The following is a 20,802-nucleotide window of genomic DNA, read 5'->3' as shown; positions in this document are numbered from 1 at the left end:
ATCATTTATTGTCTAAGTTTGTTGCACATACAAGGAATATGGCTAAAACAATACAAATATAATAAACATAGTGCAATAATAGATAAATATGATAAACCATAATGACCTTATTTTATCATGCTTTTATTGAATACATTTTTGTCTTTTTTTTAGGTTTCCAAACCATGACACCAATCTTTAAAGAACAGAAACTCTGCATCAAATTGTTAAATGTTCTAGCACTGGTTCTCAAATGGGGGTACGTTTACCCAGAGATGGGCAGTATTTATATTACTTGTATTTCAATTTTGAGTATTTTGTCATTTTTATTTAATAGGGCCGATACAATCTAACGTAATTTGTAACAAAATACTTTAGAGTGGAGTAATTTTGTATTCAAAATACTCAAAATACTCCGATTCAAAAATGAATAAATCAAAAAACAGTTCAGTCTTCAGATCTTTAAGTTCAACGGATTGTCTGTCAAGGTGAATGTTGTATCTGAGTGTGACAGATGTCAACTAGCTTGATGTATAATTTATATGGGTCTGGTGACATAGACTATTGTATATAAATTGTGATGGTTATAATATCAAGCTAGCGATCGATGCTAACATGCTAATGACGCTAGCATGCTGTCATCACTTAAAAAAGGTTGAGAACCAGTGGTCTAGCAGGCTGGTGAGTCCCAGCTTGACCCAGAGTCCCTTTCACCTGACTGTTACAATGGATAACCGGCTCCATTTTAAAGAACGACTAGTGAAGTTAGCCCGGCCACTAGAAAGGACTGCCAAGATTGCAGCAAATGTATTTTTGTTGTATTCACAATATAATAAATTAATCTTGCAACTCAATGGAAACTGACATCATTCAGTGTGTAACATTAGCGTTACCACATATTTGATTTGTTGTGTCTGTAGGGATCAACAGCGTATACCACCGCCACTTCCGGATCACAGAGGAAATCTCTTTCTAACACAACACGGCCCCGTTGTGTCCGCATATACATGCAGGACGTAAAACTACACGCTTCCCCTTCACAGTCTCAGTCTCCATCTAGTGTCAAACCCCTCCATGTCTGCCCGTATTCCGTAATGCACACCTTATGGTAATATAAATATAGACTTGATTCCACCTATACTTAATTCTGTGCAAGATACACATCTTCACTGTTGGAGAGTATTACGGTTGTAAAAACAATACACTTTAATAAACAGTTCTGTAAAAACCATTTGATTTCATATGACTACCTGGACATTTCAATTTGTTACGAATCATCATGAGGAAAATAAAGACAAAAATCCTAAAACAGTTGCCGATTTTTGTTGATTTCTGCACGCATTTCTTCAAAAGAACTGGCCATTTTAAGTAAATATTAATTTAGTTGTCATTTCCAGTAGCATTGAAAAACGTAAGTCTCCATATTTGTTTAATTATATACTTTCTATTAAAAATGTTTTTACAAATCAGTTAATTTGCGGGAAATAACTTATTATGGGGCAAGTATTAGAAGTGATAAAACTGTATTGATAATGTGTCAAAAATAAAGGGTTCTAAGTCAAAAGTGGGTTCTATTAAATTTGAAGAAATGCTGCAGGAGATAAAGTTGTGATGTCATAGAATTGTGTGATGTCACAATAGTGGTGCCTTTGAAGATGACTTCCTGGAACAGAAGCCTTTTTAAATAGGACAGATCAGAGGGTGGTTTGCCACTTTTGGACAAAGAACACACTTTGGACTTTCCTTAACTTTTATTCACCTTGTTGTCTTTCTACTCTTTTACAGTCATGTTGAGGCAAAGTGCTCGCCTCCAAGAAAGCGGATATTACTTGGCGGACGGAACCCCAACTATATCTTACAAGGATACGTTGTACAGGAAAGACTTTCAGGACAGGAGTGGTCTCTGCAGTCAGTATAGTCAACACTGGCAATGCAGTATTAACATGAAGTTTGGTCGCAGAAAGGCAATGCCTATTGCCAAAAAACTAAGACCAGAGACTACCCCTATTGAAGTTCACCAAACCACTGGCAGGAGTGAACATAGCGACATTCCTGACAGGATCACTCCTCTCAGGAGAACTGACAGTATCACTCCTGTCAGGAGTGAAAGTAGCGGCATTGCTGGATGGCTAGGCACTGTTCTCCGATTGTTCATCCTCCTGTTACTTTTTTGTTATCACTCCGGACTTTTTTCACGTGACGTGCATTCAGCACCAAGAGGTTCAGCAGGCGGTACATGTGCAAACCATTCTCCCTGGCAGATACAACAGACATCCTTTTTAACATGCCCAGATCCATCTTTAAACGTCTGATTTAGGCTTACAATATTGTCAAGATAATGCATATGATGTGATACCATGTATTGTCATGCAATGTAAGTTTGCTTTCCAGCGGGCAGCATTGTAGCTCAGGGGTTTAACAATATCTGCGTGGGTTTACTCCGGGTGATCCGGTTTCCTCCCACAGACACACGTGGTGTGTTTGTTTAAAAATCTGGATTTTAAAATAAAGATTTGAAACACAATTTTAAATTTTGCTCTATGTATTTTATTCAACAATAAATGGTAATTTTCCAATGTTCCATCAGCTAAACAGTTATTGATCTCTCTTGAGTATTAACAAGGACTAATGGACTAAACATTGAGGTAGCTTTTTATTTTTAGTGACAGCTGATCAACACTTTTGGTCAACCCAAAAATACTTGCTCACACTAGAAAGTGAAATATATTTTCACAGAAGAAAATCTGGCTCATTGCGCTGTAAAGCTGCTGTACAGTTTATTTTTGTCACACACCACATCACACATATGCACACATGTATTAAACAAAAGAGGTCCAGTAGCACATGCAGAATCTCAGACAGTGGATGAACATGTTTATTTCTCTGGCAGATGGAACTTGTTTGGAGGTTGATTTTTGACACTGTTTATGTCCTTTATTTGTGTGCATGCAGGTGCCAGAGTTTTGCACCGTTTATCATTTTCATAAAATCATTGTTTGTGCAATTTCTACTTGTTACCTGTAGCGTTATGCTGCACATTAAATAACTGAGCTAGCATCTAAATAGCTAGCATCTCATAATTCTGAGATAGTATCTCAGAATTATGACTTACAGGATGCTTCACAAAAAAACATTAAAAGCATCAAAACATAATGCAAAAGAAAGCAAGATTTAAAAACAATTAAGAACATTCATTACAACAATAAAAACAGTCAAGAAGCAAAACATAGAATACAAGTTGCAGTGCAGTTTAAGAAATAAAATGCAGTAGTAAGAGGCATTCTCTGTTGGACAAAGGAAGAAAACATGATCAAAAACAAAAGCAAACAGCTGTAATGACCGACAGGCCTTTTTTACTGCCAGATGATTAAAGGAGAATTGGAACAAAACTGACTTTCAAGTGAACAAAAAAGAAGTTGGGACAATTGACACTGAATAAAAAAACTCTTCTGCATCCCCGTTGACTGAAGACAGTCAGACACACAAGGTTATATATGATTTAATTGCAGAATTATTTTTGTATTACTTTGTGTAATTACTTTAACACCTACCATTATTTTTTGGTTCTTATCGCTTTGTGTGACTTTAAAACTCACCTGCATACGCCTAAAGTAAAGTTGCAGGGCGATAATCCTCTTTGCCAATAGGGGGCAGTAGCGGCTTTGGTACGACTGGTGCTGTAATTCTTCTCTATGAGAAGTAGACAGCTAGCCTGTTAGCAATCACAACAACAGAAGATTCCGGACAGCTAGCGTCACAATCTAACCTGACACAAAGGTAAATCCGTCGATGATCATAACAAAAAGCAGTAATCTTGAGACTTCAGACTTAAAACATACGATTCAGGCTGTTATGTCCTATTGTTTGTTGCAATGTTTGCAGCGAGTCCCCCGACCTTTTTATTTGCTTTATGTTAGCTGCTTGCTAACTAGCTCATTCAGTTAGCTGGCGTGCTATGGCCAGATTGGGTTATTTGCACTGTTTGTATATTTTGTTAAAAGTCTCACAACTTGTCATCTATGTATGAGATATTTTTTTCTGTATGAACACAGTGGTGTTCATATGTACTGTTAAAAAAGAGTCAATTCAAAGTGACATACCATTGTCGACTATCTGTATTGTTAGCAAGTTAACGTTAACTAACCTACCTGCTACTGTCATCGCTTCACGTTACATTCACTGAAAGTGAGAGTTTCAGTTCCCAATATCGTCTACTACAATTAAAACCTTAGTAAGTTTACTTAATATAAATAATTTAAAGGGGATTAACGTTGTGTTTAAATTGAATACAACGCAATAATAATAATTCATATATGACTCAAATATATAATGTGTTTGATAGGTGTCAGGAACAAGAGGATTTATATCCTGGAGCTTCATCATACTTTTTAATTTGAGCCACTTGATTTACTTTAGTTTGATGTATGTTTAAGCCTCACAAGTAACGTTATAATTGGATAGAAAGTGAGAAGACAATTTAGGTGTGGTCAGTGGTGTCTGTACAGGTTCACTGGAAACGGACCAAACTTCTCAATAGGAGTATCAGGTATAACGTAATTCCTTCTCACTGAAGGTTGATTGTGTATATCTCTCATGCTGGTGGTGAACACAGTAACATGAACATTGGTACCCCTATGAAGATTATTATGTTGATTGTTTTTAAAGTCTGCTTTTGAGAATGTTTGATTCAACTTAATACATATTGTTTTCAGAGTGATTACGTTATATTCTAATGATTTGAGATGCTTTTTTAAAATGAATGTAACCTGTGAAGCAAGGCTTGGCTTTCTTCTAGTACCTGCAATATGTACTTAACTTGTTGCTACATTATTGCCTATGGAATATGGAATATGGAAGTCAAAGTGATGCCATTCAGCAGATTTCAAATGGCCTGCAATAAAACAATGTCCCCAGTCTATCTCTCAGTCCTGCAGCTATACTGAGTATGCTCAGTACTCAGTTTAGCTGCGCTGCCCTTCAGTGTGATGACCCAAAGTAAAATCCACTGCCTTTTGCAGCTTTTGTCCACTTTAACTTTGTCTGTAAGAAAAACAGTTATGCCTATACAGAGGAAAGAAAAACAATGATAAAGAAAATCTGAAGTCTAATTGAGACTTGGATACTTAATAGGCATCAAAAAGCTCCCCTCCCTTAGTCGTTACACCAAGTAGCGGTTGAGTTGTCTGCTGTAGGTCGGATTGGTGTCAACGTATTCATATTTTGATATTGAGTCACATTTGGACTTCAACCCAACATATGATGATGAATCTGATCAAGTTTTTGTGATGTGGACATTGATGCGATCCAGTGGCACTTTTCTTAAATTACAAATAGTTCCATAAGCAAATACTTTCTCCCATAACAATGTCCTACACAACAGTGTCTGTCACAATTTATGGAGATACATTTTATTTGAAACATCATACAAACCTAGTCTGCAGTGAGCCTGTCTGTTAAAGTGTTGAGGTCTTATTCAACTGCTGGCTATTTACCTAACAATAAATGTGTTGGCAAACCAGGTTCCTTTTTTTACTTGCATATAGTAAACATAAATCAAGGACATCACTATGTTTATGAGTTTATTTGATCATAAATTGCAGTTGTCTTTTCGAAGGATAATTTCCTGTTGCAGAATCCAATAAAAGCAAACCACAGATTCATGATGAAGCTCAAATCAACCAAATGAAAAATAGTAAAAGGGTAAAGTTCCTCTGGTCCTCAGATGCCACGAAAGCCCACTTTTTACAGCTACAATTACTGGATTACTTGTGTTTTGCAGCCTACGGGAGTATCTGCCCTTAGAGGTCAACACGTCAAGTGTAACTGTTTGTACGTTGTGAACCAGTTGACTTTAGACATTAGATATGCATTGAGGTCCCTCCTCCCTTTAACCTCCCGCGTGTGGCGAAGTGAGGAGGGTTTTATTGAGGAAGTAAAGGGAAGAGGGGAAGCCTAGGTGCTAATGCTTTTTTGCCCACTCAAATCCCTTCAATGTAATTGTGGGTCTGCACAAAGTCAGGGATAAGAGCGAGGCAAGCTGATCGCTGTAGCAAAATCAATAGTTCATACCTCTCTGAGATTGAGTTTTTAGGAAAGGAGGAGCACCATGACCAAGGACGGAATATGAAATCACTCCCACAGAGGCCCAACACGCGCAGTGCAATCGATCCCCAGTCCCTGTACCAATTATAGTTTTAAGGTTTGTCTGTGGCTTTCTGCAGTCCTCAAAGACCAAAGCTTTGGAAATAGACATTGTGTTCACTGACACTTCGACAAGGGTTGCAATTTTTTCATCCCCCTTGGAAATTGCCGACTGAAATGCCTCCAATACCTCGAGTCTTTAATTTAGAGCAGAGATTGATTTTTCTCCTTTTTTTTCAGTTGGGTGAGTGAAATGTCACAAAAAAAAATGCGGTCACAACTGCCACCTTATGTATTTTTATTTATGTATGTATATATGTGTGTGTGTGTATATATATGTATGTGTGTGTGTGTATATATGTGTGTATATATATATATATATATATATATATATATATATATATATATATATATATATATAATTCAATGAGTATAACTTCTCACTAAGACTGCCATGATCGAATAGTTCATAGATTGTTCACCTTGCCTCTCCGACATCTTAAAAAAAATAGTTAGATCATTTTGCTGTAGCATTAAAAAAAACAACGGATAATCAATGTATATTAGTGATAACTGTATGGTGAAAGTTCAGCAGACAACCATGAGAATTGATCCCTCTGCCTTCGACCGTTGCTGATGGTAGTTTGTGTTTGGTTTTTGGAAACTGAGGTGCCTTTGATCGAGCTTCAGAGTTTGGTTGAAGTAGGTTGTTACCGTCGTATACGTATATGATGCATATATATATATACGAACGTAGAGAACAACTTGAAGTGGTTATTAGCTTATAGATTTTTTACTTTCATGTATAATAAACTCTAAATTCATCAAATTCAGTGCCCCATATCACTTTCCTACATGCTACTGTAGCTGTGTCAATTGTTTTCATCAAACAGAAATTGATGTGGCCTTGCCCACCTTTTTTTTAGCATTTTTGCAAATTTTTTGCAAAATTTTGCAGTGGATGGACTTAGGTTCATTTTTGATGAACAATTACTTTGCATTTCCTGCTCAATAAAAGATAGATCACATCTAGTTGAATGGGTATTTGAAGATAAAAATGTGTGGTGTTGGGACCGTTTCAATGCAGCGTGCCTCTTCATCAGAGTCCACCTGTCCAAGAATCTCTATTTGATTTCTCTCTCATACCTCTGTTGGATTTTCTTTTATCTCCATCAAACCACTTTTTGTGGCAATTTATCTGTTTGAATGGTCCCACAGACAGTGGCCCATCTTTCATTTGCCACCTGTTTTTCCATTTGGCTTCTCTATCACTTTACTTTTCATCTTCTTTCCCTGTACCTCCTTTCTTTGTCTCAGTCCGTTGTACTCGTTGCTACTGTTCAGGAATCAAGAGGATTGGTTGGTTCTCCATTCATTGAATCTTAAAAAGGAACCAACCTTCTGATGTGAATCGTTTTGTGTTAACTAGACATCATGATGTAATTGGAGAAGTGGTAACGCAACTAAATTAATTTAGTCCACTGTCACATTAGACTACATATCTGGACTTGAATCAAGATGTCCTTACTCAAAGTGGTTATCTTATGATGTACTTCATTAGTTACACTGATATACCAGTAAGAACCCTTTTTGCCTGGAGAACTGTGACTTCATAGTAGTTGCTCAGTTCCAGCAGAGTGACCGGTAAATTGATATAAAATGCAATTTATGACTCATCCTAATTTTGTACAACATCGTAACGGTCATCTATTAAATGTTAGCCATTGCATTGTGGGATTGATAGTAGTGCACATGTTTTTTTCACACAATTCTGACAATCGCATAAAATGTGATTTAAAGGGATCTGTATGTTTGCTGCAGTATTAACAAAAACAACGTTTGAGGCTGTGAAGAAAACACAACTTCACAACACTATGCCACTAAAAATAGTCTGTTAAGTGCGTCATACATTCAGTTTTCAATCTGTTGAGATATTAAAATTAACACAGTCTCTAAGCGGCATCACTGTCAATGTACCACCTTCCTTCACTGCCATCATGGGGAGCAAAAAGCTCAGCTCCCAGCCATCACTATTTGTTACGCTGCATTTTAACCCAAATTGAATTTATGGATGAAGACATTAAAAGCTCTGGGTGTGACAGGAAGGGAGAGATGGATGATGGATTAGAGAAGTGGTCAAATAGAAAAAAAGATATTGAACAGTAAAAAGAATTGGCCACAGATTAACAGTATGAGGGCCTCGAAAGAAACTGACTAGTATTACGTAGGAGTGAAAAACATTGTGCCACAAGATGAAAAAGGCTTATGAATCTGTCATTCTGTCAAGATGATGTCCAGTGCTAGGGGTATTGTGTAGAAAATAGGGCAACACAGTTCCTGTACACTTAACATATTTGGCCATAAATAAGCATTGTTGCTGACTTTTGTGTCCGTGTTCTAGTCTGAGGCGATCCACCAGTGTTTTCTCTACTGCCACCGACACACTATCGGCTCGTCTCAGGTGAATTATTGGGAAATATCTTCCTGTATGAGTCAGGGAAAAGGATATCTGTTCATGCTGCTAATATGGGTTCAATAATATTTTTTTTCAGCGAACTAAATGTACCATCTTCATGGTGGGATGTCTTTAATGCTCCATCATTTCTCAAGTGCAATCATTTAAATGTCCTCCCTTGTTTTTGGCACAGGTGCATTGCTTATTACTGAAACTCCAAATAAAAACAGGCCACAAATACAGATCTTATGTTTAAAAACCCCCAACTCAAACAGGATAAATGGTGCATTTATTGGGGGTCGGTTTTGTTGGTAGATTAATACCCTATGATGCTCAAACAAATATTTACACCAGCGGGACGATGTTAGTGGGAATGACTCCCCCTTATCAGTTATACAGTCCTTGCTGTACAGGCAACAATTGTTTTGGTGACAATAGCAGAAATATAGATTTATTCATAGTATATCTTAAGTCTTGTTTTTAATTTGTAGATTCACATTTCTAAATTACGGTAGATTTAAATGTCGGTCAGAATGCTTTTCTATTGCCACTTATAAAGTTTTAACGGTCTTAAATAGTTGCATTATGGCATCTCTAATCTCTAATTTCTATTCAAAGGAGCTCTGTACCTAAGCGAAGGATACAAAGGTCAGAATTTTATACAGTACATGGAATATTTTGTGTCATTAAATGGTCACAGAGAGCCAGGTATCTGGCCGGAATAACCAATATACAGTAAACGCACATGATGTGGAAGTTTGTTAAAGTTTCTGCGAGTGTATTAAGAGGAGAGAAGTGTGCTTCACCAATCTGCACAACCTTCCTGTGGCCGTGTGACTTGAAGGTAATTTGGGAACCTTGGATTTGGCCGGTGGCTCCAACCTCCACCACAGTCCTGGGAGGCAGCTTGTTTACTTACAGTTCATTTTTGCGACTTAATTGCAATTGTAGCGGCTATTAATCTGAGAACAGGCGGGGGCCATCGATCTCCCGCCGTCCCCGAACGGGTCAGGGACAATTCATCTCGCCACAACAACACACACCTCAATATCAGGCAGTGTGGCTGCACGAGTTAAATGATATTGAATCTTAACTGGATTAATGAAAGTTACAGTGCCTGTGTGTTGCATGTCAATGAGCTTTTTGGAGAAAAAAAATGTCTGTGATTGCCTGCCTCTTTGTTCGAAAAATGTGTTTCAGGCTGAACAGGATTTACAAGGAGATGGGATTTAAATTCTAGTCTGATCAACTAATCACACTTATATGGTCTGTTTCTAGGGGGCAAACTGCTTCCATCTGGCGCGTACTGATGCAGATGGACGTCAGGACTGAACATTGACAAGTGGAAGTGACGGATTCCTTCTCCTCACCCTCTTGCCCCCGACACCTTCTGTCACGCTGGCAATGTCAAGAGTCCCGAGTCCCCCTCCCCCTGCGGAAATGTCCAGCGGGCCCGTGGCCGAGAGCTGGTGTTACACACAGGTAAAATGATCACTCACGCTGTTATCTTTCATCTCAAATAAATCACGCATCCTTAGCGTCTCTGAATATCTTTCCCTTTGCCAGATCAAAGTGGTGAAGTTCTCTTACATGTGGACCATCAACAACTTCAGCTTCTGTCGTGAGGAGATGGGCGAGGTCATCAAGAGCTCCACCTTCTCTTCCGGGGCTAATGACAAGCTGAAATGGTGGGTGGGCGAGAGAGCTGCTCTGTTTCATCATACCTAATATCCAGTTTTCATAGTCCAGTGCACAGAAAGTGGACTTTTTAGAAACATCTAGAAAAGCCCACTTTGTCTGATTTATTGTTACCAATTCCACCATTAATGTTAGTACAAGGGGTGTAACAGTGCACAACATGTATGGTTCGGTACGGAACTCTGTTTTTGGGTCACGGTTCGGTGAGTTTTCAGCACAATAGGGAAAATGACAAAATAACTTTTTTTTTTTTTTCATTTAATTTAAACATGATTTAAAATTTGGCCATAATTCCTACTTTAACAGTTAAGACACTCACATACTGGCAATAAATAATATAAATAATAAATAATAATAATATAAATAATAATAATAATAAATAATAGAAATGTCTGTAAATTAGAAGTATTTCAGACTTTTGCAATTCTCCACTATAAGCATGCTACAGCGCCGCAGACGGCAACTGGTGCGCTACCAAAAAATGTCCAGGTAAAACTCGTGCTCCAGAATTTTTGTCTATTGTGTGCGGGTAGTAGACATAAACGGCTGTTTGGATCACAGGGCATACCGAAAGAGGGACGCATACCAAACCGAATGTCCTTGACCGAACGGTTCAATACCAATACACTTATTGTAACACCCCTAGTTAATACATTATTACTTCCATCCCCTTTACTAGAGATCTTAACTGTTGCACCCTCAACCACCATCAGGTGTTTGCGAGTGAATCCTAAGGGCCTGGATGAGGAGAGCAAAGACTACCTGTCTCTCTACCTGCTGCTGGTCAGCTGTCCGAAGGCCGAGGTGCGCGCCAAATTCAAATTCTCCATCCTCAACGCCAAAGGAGAGGAGACCAAAGCCATGGGTGAGTCAAATGGGTCGCACAAACCTTTAACTGAAACGGAGGCCATCAGATTTTAGATTTAACATCCCTCATTCGAATTTGCAATTTTATTTTATTTATTTTTAATCACACCTTTACTTTCTGCAGAAAGCCAGAGAGCATATCGCTTTGTCCAAGGGAAAGACTGGGGCTTTAAAAAGTTCATCCGGAGAGACTTCCTCCTCGATGAGGCCAACGGTCTTTTACCTGACGACAAGCTCACGCTCTTCTGTGAGGTACGCTGCCTGGTGCTCGTGTTCAACGCTTCTTCGCTTCTACCATCTCTCATTACAATTCCAAATTTTGAGTATTTTCTTTTTCATTAATTTCTCTCCCTCAGGTGAGTGTGGTGCAGGACTCGGTCAACATATCTGGGCAGAACACCATGAACATGGTGAAGGTACCCGACTGCCGGCTTGCAGATGAGCTGGGGGGCCTGTGGGAGAACTCGCGCTTCACAGACTGTTCCCTGTGTGTGGCTGGACAGGAGTTTCAGGCCCACAAAGCCATCCTGGCAGGTACAGACAAGAGTCAGACACACCCTGTCTTTTTATTCATTCATCCAGTTAAAAAAAAACAACTGTGACTGTGTGTGGTATGTGTTTGCCCTCTGACTGTGGTTTGAGCCCATAATTAATCACACATTAACATTTTTGCTTTCCATTTTACTGCTTTCAGCACGTTCCCCTGTATTCAGCGCCATGTTTGAGCACGAGATGGAAGAGAGTAAAAAGGTGAGCCCCTGGTCCTGAAGCTTTTTTGTTTTAATTCCTAGAATTAATTTAGTTTTGTTCCTCGGTGGCTCCGATTGTCCCTGCTGTGTCGAGGGGTTAAAGTGAGTGAAGGATTGTGTGCTGTCAAACGGCTGCGGCACAGAGCCGTTTGGTGAAACTGAATGATAGTGCGCCTGAAATGAAATTGTCCTGCCGTACTTGGGGGTCAGGATTCATCCTTCACTGACAAAGCTGCAGAAGCAGAGAATTGCTTTCTTTTTTTCATTTTTTTTCATCTTCAGCACATGTAACTGTAAGAAATGAAATTGCAGGAGAAGCTGACCAGATGTTGTTGTTTTCAAACCAAGGCTATTTTAGATTTTATGTTGCAATTTTTTTTTTAAAGATTAAAATGTTTCACATTAGATTTTGTTGGAAAGGCAACACATAGAATGCTGGGGGATAAACTATACTTAAATTGTGTGATAAAGGTAAGTTTAAACTAAATGTTTGCTATTAATCAATCATTTGTTCAAATTCCATGGAACACATAACCTTAACGTGTTAATCTCTAGCAAACATAATTCAGTCCCAAGGAATCCTGTTTTTTTCATTATCCAAGTTGCTGCAGGGTGACTAAGTGCCCATAATTGAGCTCTAATTTGTGACTGCAATTAATACGTGTGTTTTGACTTTTATAATTATGAATCAGTTACATCAATTAAGTAGTTTAACTTTGTGTGGTTACTACTGTGTGGTTTAAAGTTGTAAGAGTATTTCATACACATTTTATACAGTCCTTTATAGTAGTCATATTATAATCACATATTGTGCTATTCAAATAAACATGCATTACTTCAACAACTGTGTTGAGATTTACAGGCCCAAAGATAATGAAATGCTCTTTCTTAATGTCCCCAATATAATACTGCACAGTGTACAATTTCTAAATATCAGCATTATATATATATATATATATATTAATATATATATATATATATTTATATTTATTTATTTATTTATTTATATATATATATATATATATATATTTATTTATTTTTTACTTCATGTAAAAACCTGATGAGGTAAACAGCAGGTATCACACTGTACGTGCTGTAGTTGAAGCTCATGTCATGGTGAAATGCTAGAATCTAACTTCCTTACTCATCGTCTCATTCTGTCAGAACCGCGTGGAGATCAACGATGTGGAGCCGGAGGTCTTCAAAGAGATGATGTGCTTCATTTACACAGACAAGGCTCCCAACCTGGACAAGATGGCTGATGACTTGCTGGCAGCAGCTGATAAAGTAATATAACCGTACAACTACTGCATCGCTATATTCTGACATATTGAGACGGCGTTACTTGTTAATCTGTTGATTTAGGCTATTTGACTCTGTGTATTTTGCTTATACAGAATTTTTTTTTTGGGGGTATCATTGTCATTGAAACTCCAGACAGCTCCATACCTTACTAAAGATGTTAATCTTGCCGCTTTGGCTCGATTTAATGTGATGACAGTTGCATATTATTTTGTTGGCAGCATACACTGTGTGCTTACAGATACTCTCACAACTAAAGGTGATACATTGGATTAAGGGCACAGTGCCCACTAAACCAATTAGCCCAGTAAGCCATCAAGATTTTTAAGAAGCGGTTCGATGATTTCACCCTGATCTCCCTCCACTAAAACACCAAAATGAGAGACTGACTTCTGAAACGCAGCTTCTGGACTGGATGGTCTTCGGTAGAGTTGTGATATAACCGACTGGTTTGAACGCTGAAACGATATTTGCTAAAACCGCCTAACTCGTCACAGCAAATGGCACACGAATACTGGTAAAGACGGACATGCGTACTGATCTCGTGTCCGCTCTCTTTCAGTATGCTCTGGAGAGACTGAAGGTCATGTGTGAGGACGCGCTGTGTACAAGTCTGTCTGTGGAAAATGCTGCTGAGATCCTCATCCTGGCTGACCTGCACAGCGCCGATCAGCTCAAAACACAGGCCGTCGACTTCATCAACTAGTGAGTTCACACGCCATCACTTGTACTCGGGTCTCCAGCATCTTTTTTACAGACTTGCCGTCCACTGAACCTTTTGTCTCTCTTGTGTCCATCTATTCCATCGCTTCTTTATCTTGGAATCTTGACTGGTGGTTCCAGGACTCTGTCTCGCCCCCCTTGCCTCATCTTTTGTTGTAAAAGTTAATGATTTAATGTCACATCCCCTCATGGAGGGGTCCGTCTGATATTATTAAACACTGTCGAGGCTTTCGGAGGGATCAGGGCAACCTGACTCCTCGCTAGGTGTGCTGTCACCCTATCTATTCACTCGGATGAATGCGTGACATTAGCTCTGAACATGTGTCTGTGCGCATATTCCTTCTGATTATTTCCCTCCCTCTACACCCGATTCACCATTTATATTTAGAGAGCTGAAACAATTAGTCAAATAATGGATGAACTGATATAATGGTGAATTAATTGTTCAAGTAAACAATCTCTAGACCCAGTTTTGCAATTGTGAGGATTTCCTGCGTTTCATTGTCTTATGTTTGCGATTCCCAACCTGGTCCTCTCCACTGTGTCTCATAATACATCAGCGGGGTTCACGAGGTGCTTAATGAGAGGTTAAAAATAAGTTATATCTGCCACTTTCTGCTGTGACCATACTTGGCCCAAATATAGGACGCCCCTGAAAGTAAGCCTATAGGAGCTCCTGCAGGTCGAACTGGGCTTATGTAACACTTTCAGGGCTGACTAACTCATAACACACTATAAACAAACTTGAAGACATTTGCTACCCCAGCAGGATTAAAGCTACAAACAACCCACAATAGATTCCTACTTTTTCAATCAAAGAATTCCGGGAAAAAAACATATATGACCATTACTGTAATCAATAATCACAATAATATATTATTTATAGCGACTATTTTTCCTAAAACTAATGTTTTTTTTGTTTCCATCCTCCAGCCATGCTGCAGAGGTGATGGAGACAGCAGGTTGGAAGTCCATGGTGGCGTCTCATCCACACCTGGTGGCCGAAGCTTACCGCTCCCTGGCTTCAGCCCAGTGTCCTTTCCTTGGCCCCCCACGCAAGCGCCTCAAACAATCCTAACAGCAAGACGTCTGTACTGAAACATACACACACATGCATATACATACAAAGACGCACGGATCCCTCCCCTCACACAGGGACAACCTTTCCCCTTGCTGTTACCTTCTACAATATATACAGCCTCCCCCGTCTGCCCCATCCAAACCTGCTGTATTTCTTCTAAAGACGGAGGGAAGAAGGAGGAAGAGGAGGTGGAAGAAAGGGGACCCCGGTGGGCATGTGAAGTGGATGTTTGTTGTGCACACACAAAAAAACAACACAACACCACACCCCACTTACTCCTCGGCGCTGGCTTAGTGAGGTGTCTGACATTGTGCTCTTTTCCGTGTGTGAAGGCTAAATCCCTCGACATCCTGTTAGTTCCTACTTTGGAATCCATTCGGGGGGACGGACCGGACCCAGCAATCCAAAAAGAGCCAACTGTCTGGAAATTTGGAGGTTTCAAGGGCAAGTGCAGATAAATTAAGTCTTTAACTGTCTTTTTTATCACAAAGCTTCTTTTTGCTCTGTTCTTAGTGTTTGGAGTAGAGCAGTAGGACAAGTCCCCAAACCAATGGACTAATGTAAGGGACTAAAGAAGAAGTGGGCCTGTTCGACTCAAACTGGAACCCCTCCCTGAGAAAGACAACCAAGGGCTAGTCAAAAAAAGCAGATATGGGACAAACTCATCATTAATCTTCCCAAAGAAAGTTGGGAAAACATTGCACTAAAGTCACAGGTCACCCTTCCTCAACTCTTACCAGCAGTAACATAGAAATACTGCAGGTGAGCACACATTGAAGCAAGCTTTATGGACTAAAGACCCAGCTGGACCACCAAGAACAAGAACCCTTTAAGAAGATTTATCAGCAATTGACAGAAACAACACAAGTACTCCCATATAGAACTCTGCTTCATCTGCATCCGTTTCATTTTTGTAATAGTCGGGGGAACAAACACAGCAGCATAGAGAGGATACAGAAACGCACAACTGGATGTCCTTCCGGGGAAAATTGTATTTTGTGTGTGGATCTGTTTTTGTAGCCCTTGAGAGAAAATATAATCTGCGGCGTCAATAGACAAACCAATCTGGAGACCACAAATGGAGGGGAAATTAATGGAAATTAAATTAAGTGGTTTCAAAATAACATTAGGAATCAAGCAGGCATGTTAATGTTGTTTTATGACTGATTTCTTATTTGTTTTTCTCCTTAGAACTGTCATTTCTATTTTTTTCATAGAAATTTGTACAGACAAAGTGTTTTTGAAGCTGTGGAAACAAAACACATTTTCAACCGTGAAATTGGGAGGAAAAAGCAAAGATGTTTTCTTTGCGGGCCTGAAGACTGAGGGGGAAATTTAATTGATATGAACACGTTTTAATGTTCAGAATAGACAGAATGTGAAAACGATGCACACCAAGGCAACCCACATGAAATACATTTGAAGTTATCATTTTTGCCTGGTGGAAAATGGTAATCGATAGAAGGAACCGCTGCTGTTTCTTTCCTGTAGATATTGCCGGTTATCAGAAGTGACACTTAGTTGTTGCCATTTTTTGTTCCAAAAAGATTAAACCACAACTATTTTGTATTGAATGCAATGCAAACTGTCTGGTATTTTTTGTATGACTTGCATGTTTTTTTTTTTATTCATTATTTTCTGCTGTCCCATAAACGAGGCGTTTCATCGGGAATTCATTATGGGACAGAAACCAACCTAAAGTGAAGACATTTCACGACAAGTGTTTTTATATTTAGTGTAATGACTCAAACTAAGTTTTAATGTCAGTGTCATAAGGGTTATTATGAAGCAATCTGGCCATCTCAGTTTGCGATATACATTTGTTGTCAACGCTTCAATCCTAAATGCTTGTAGACGTAGTTCACTTTTTAGAGATGCTAAATCTTTGTATTTATGAGTTGGGTACTCTTAACTGCTTATGAAACCGTCTCAATCTAATACTGATACCTTTTTATATGACCCACATAAGTAAACAAGACCATCAGCGAGAAGATTGACAATTTTTTATTTTTTTTTTAGCTATTTTCAATGTTATCATCGGTGCTTCTGGCAGGTTCACCAGAAACTCCTCCGGCTGTGACTCCAGTGGGCTTCCTGTAGCAACCTGCTACGCACACCGGCCACTGGCCACTAACTAACTTATTATACTGCACTCAAGTAGCCTACAAATCTGAGGTACTTAAGTATTTCAATTAGTATTTTTTATATATAAAATATATATATGAAATGTTTTTTTTTTTTTTTTACAAATACAGCTTTACAAATAAAGATGTTTCCATGCAAAACATTTGATCATCCTAAACATTTTGCAACAGATAAATATTCAGAAAAACACCAACTCTTTCTCAGCGATCTTGTGGAATACTGTTATTTGCTATTTAAACTAATATGAATAATACTTGTAATAAAACTTAGGCTTTTAGCGGCTCCTGCTGATTTACAGCACCCGGCATACGAGCGTTCCACAAGCTCCCGCAGGCCAACACCTATGAATGCACCTCCCCGACAGCGATGAGACTGGTATAACAAAAAGGGAAAGCGTGAAAGCTAAATAGAGGACGCGTATGCTTTGTAGCCGGTCTTTCTTTCAGGGCTGAATGTTAAGTTACCAAATAGTTCAAAGCTTCATTCATAACTTTTGCATTTGAATGATAAATATTTGTAATAACTTACAGAATCATTGCACGCATTAGTCCACCTTATCAGGGCGCACACAAACAGTCCTCAAGACAATTTACCAGTACAATAGAACCTATACGTTCTTAATGAGGTTACGGTTTAGAAATATATACACATGTTTATATTCTAGAGGTTCCAAACATCCTCATCAGCAAGTTGTTGTTAAAAGAATCCAAGCACTGATTGTACCAAATGATTTTTTTTTTATTTCATAATGCTGATGGTGATGAAAGGCATCACCATCAGCATTATGAAATTAAAAAAAAATCGTAAGCAGAATATTTATTTTGGTCATGACAGCTGACAGTGTCATAACACATGTACAGCCCTCAGAAGCCCCATTTTTCACCTCGGTGGTTCTCAGAAAAGTAACAATAACAGGTGGGCCTCATAGGAACTCCTGTTTTAAAGGACTCTTGGTAACTCTTGTGTTGGTTTTAGTTTTTAATCATATTGGGGTTTTTATTCAGCAACACAACAGCAAAGAGTGTTATGAAATACACAAGATAAAAAGGATGACATGACAAAAGTGTACAAGTTAAATGCAACATAAGAATGTTGTTAAAGCATTGTATCCTGATACATTCATAGTCTTTCTATAATCTTTAAATAAAGGCCACAAAAGAACGATGATATATTAGCGCTTACTAACAGAAAAAATGTACTATAATCTAGTTCACACAGCGTATTATTGGAGGAAGTATTTGTAGAACAAAGTGGATTACTTGATTATTTGATTATGCAGTAGAAAATCAATGGTGACTATTTTAAGACTTGATTAATCATTCAAGTCTTTAATAAATGTATTTAAATGCTTAACCTTGTCTAGCTCCAGCCTTGTCTTATAATATAGTAAAGGTTGTGATTAGCCTTTTTCGCAACTTTGTCATTTCATAAACCAAATTATTTAACAATAACTGTCACTTCAATCAATAATGAACACAATCGTTAGTTGCATTTCAGAAAACCAGTCTAATACAACTCTTGTAGTCTACAACAAGTCAGATATTGCACTAAAAACATGTGATCTACTTTAAAGGATTTGATCAATCATAAGATAAACATATTCTCTACAGTAAAGCTACACTACCTTTTAAAAACGTCTGTCCATCAGACCAGTTGGCTGCTCACACTGGATGTTTTCTCTGTGGATGAAATGAAACATTGCCCTCTCTAGTGTCCATGACCTCTGCTCAACCTGTTGGCAGAAAGGCTCCTGGGCTCTGGTAGCTGTAGTCTGGACACACTTTCTGTACCAGTCTGTAGTCAGTGCTGTAGAAAGATACGTAGATGCAGATGACCTGGAAGGGTTTGGAGCACATCCAGGTGACGTGGCTCTGGGTCTGCTCCTGAGCACACGTCTTGGATGGGTCATAGTTGCACAGCATCACCTTTTTGTTGCGTTCTGTCTTTTCATAGTCCACCCTGCAGTTGAACGTCTTTGAGTCTTTGGGGTGGACCACGCTTTGACGCTTCAGATCAAACTCCACCTCTTTCATTGGTGGGACGAGGCTTATGGACACGTTGCCCACACCTGTGGAGTTGTGGCGGAAGTAGACTCCAAGAGACCCGTTCCCGTGATCCACAATCTTGCCCATTATCAGCAAATTCAGTTTGACGGTTTTGATGTTTGAGTAAAAGTCCCCCCAGCTGAACGTTCTGGAGAATTTAGATGCTCCTTGGACTTTCATGATGGGACGAATCTTTAAGGACGGATTGGTATGTGACTGGGAGTTGCCTCCAAGAATTTCCAGAAGTCCCTGCTTTGAAAGAGGAATAAAGGGCCTGATGGGCAGCTTGGTGCTCTGAATCAAACTCCTAGTTTGAAGCTCCCAGTCTTTCTGTGAAGAAGGGTCCTGATCTCTGCTGAGGGCAGGTGATGCGCTCTTGCTGATGGTGGAGTTGGCATTATGTTGCCCAAGAACCAACTACACAGAAAATGTAGGAGAGAAATGTCGACATTGAGAAGTGGAAATATATAGTAATAATAATAATTAATAATGAATACATTGGGATTCAGTGAATACTCACTCTAATTCTCTGAGAATAACAAATGTTGAATGTTATGTAAGATGCAATTTTAATCTTGTTGATCTAACTAAACACATATATTTTTTGGGAATTAAACTCCAAAAATGCATCCTATTTAAATAGCTTATTGGGTATTTTTTGGCAAATAAACTGCAACATAGTCATTTCCCAGAAATATATAGTTGCATAAAAATAAATATATCTGTGTAAAATGTTGCAAAAATAATAATAAAAAAACTGAAGTGTCAATGGCTCACAACTTTTTGAGTATTTTCTACCTCCAGTTTAGTTCTTTTACTTACCAAACAAAAGGCTCCCTCCAGAAGTATCCAAACAAAGCACTGCCTGGCGAACATCTCCAAAGTGCAGAAATCCCTGTCTTATTAAGATCCATCCACTTCCACCTGAACTTTATTCAGGTCGAGTTGAGTTTTGAAAGTCCATGTGGAACAGCTGCATCCACATTAAACGCTGACACTCAGTTGCACCAGAAGTAAACCTTCTGTGAGCTGCACGTCCACTCACAGCACTGGGAGGCTTTGGCAGAACTCAAGGTTTTTATCTCTCTCTCTCTCTCTCTCTCTCTCTCTCTCTTCCTCCTCTCTCTCTCTCTCTCTCTCTTTCTCTCTCTCTCTCTCTATCTCTCTCTCTCTGCGGTGTTAACACTGTTGTCCTGCCTCCCCTCTCTTTGCTACTGAAAAATGCCTTGCATTATGTTTTGGGCGATGAACTAATTCAATTGACACTTTCAATTGATAATTTTGTTTTGATTCACATGAAGCAAACACCAATGTAATACTGCCACTTCATGGCCAGATAGCAAACTGCAGTCTGAGCTGAAATAGAGGAGCCTAGGAACTATCCCATGACAGTACATTATAAATAATAACATCATAAGATCCCTATAATATTGATTGGTCATGATTAAAACAATAATGGAGATTAAGAATAATACCTCATTGTGACATACTATATTATCACAGTTTTATATTATCGTACAGTATGTCACAAAAACATAATACAACCTTTGTTTGTTTGTTATTATATAGTATAAAATGTCGTAGTATGTATGTCATAAAAAAGTTGTAAAGATGTAT

General features: G+C 38.7%; 2 protein-coding genes across 2 annotated transcripts; one reads left to right on the top strand and one right to left on the bottom strand.

The window, feature by feature from the left end:
* Window positions 1-3,685: 3,685 nt before the first annotated feature.
* On the top strand, window positions 3,686-16,546 carry LOC306753190 (speckle-type POZ protein). The gene is made up of 10 exons (XM_079237050.1): window positions 3,686-3,756; window positions 9,854-10,057; window positions 10,142-10,263; window positions 10,987-11,138; window positions 11,265-11,392; window positions 11,497-11,674; window positions 11,835-11,890; window positions 13,054-13,176; window positions 13,754-13,896; window positions 14,848-16,546. The coding sequence occupies exons 2-10, from the start codon at window positions 9,980-9,982 to the stop codon at window positions 14,990-14,992; spliced, it is 1,125 nt and encodes a 374-aa protein (XP_079093176.1). The 5' UTR covers window positions 3,686-3,756; window positions 9,854-9,979; the 3' UTR covers window positions 14,993-16,546.
* Window positions 16,547-18,867: 2,321 nt separating this feature from the next.
* LOC306753787 (neurexophilin-1-like) lies at window positions 18,868-20,061 on the bottom strand (the record flags this gene model as incomplete). Its single annotated transcript, XM_079237705.1, has 2 exons — window positions 18,868-19,602; window positions 20,008-20,061. The coding sequence occupies 2 exons, from the start codon at window positions 20,059-20,061 to the stop codon at window positions 18,868-18,870; spliced, it is 789 nt and encodes a 262-aa protein (XP_079093831.1).
* Window positions 20,062-20,802: the final 741 nt, after the last annotated feature.

This window comes from Taurulus bubalis (assembly GCF_910589615.1).
Source record: "Taurulus bubalis genome assembly, chromosome: 2".
In the NCBI taxonomy this organism is placed as follows: domain Eukaryota; kingdom Metazoa; phylum Chordata; class Actinopteri; order Perciformes; family Cottidae; genus Taurulus; species Taurulus bubalis.
The sequence above is the reverse complement of the archived record's forward strand: the minus strand, read 5'-3'. Positions and strand labels throughout refer to the sequence as shown.

Coding starts and splice junctions, on each gene's coding strand:
- LOC306753190 (XM_079237050.1), top strand. CDS start 9,980: ATGTCAAGAGTCCCGAGTCCCCCTCCCCCTGCGGAAATGTCCAGCGGG. Junction 10,058..10,141: donor AGAGCTGGTGTTACACACAG/GTAAAATGATCA, acceptor TCCCTTTGCCAG/ATCAAAGTGGTGAAGTTCTC. Junction 13,897..14,847: donor GCCGTCGACTTCATCAACTA/GTGAGTTCACAC, acceptor TCCATCCTCCAG/CCATGCTGCAGAGGTGATGG.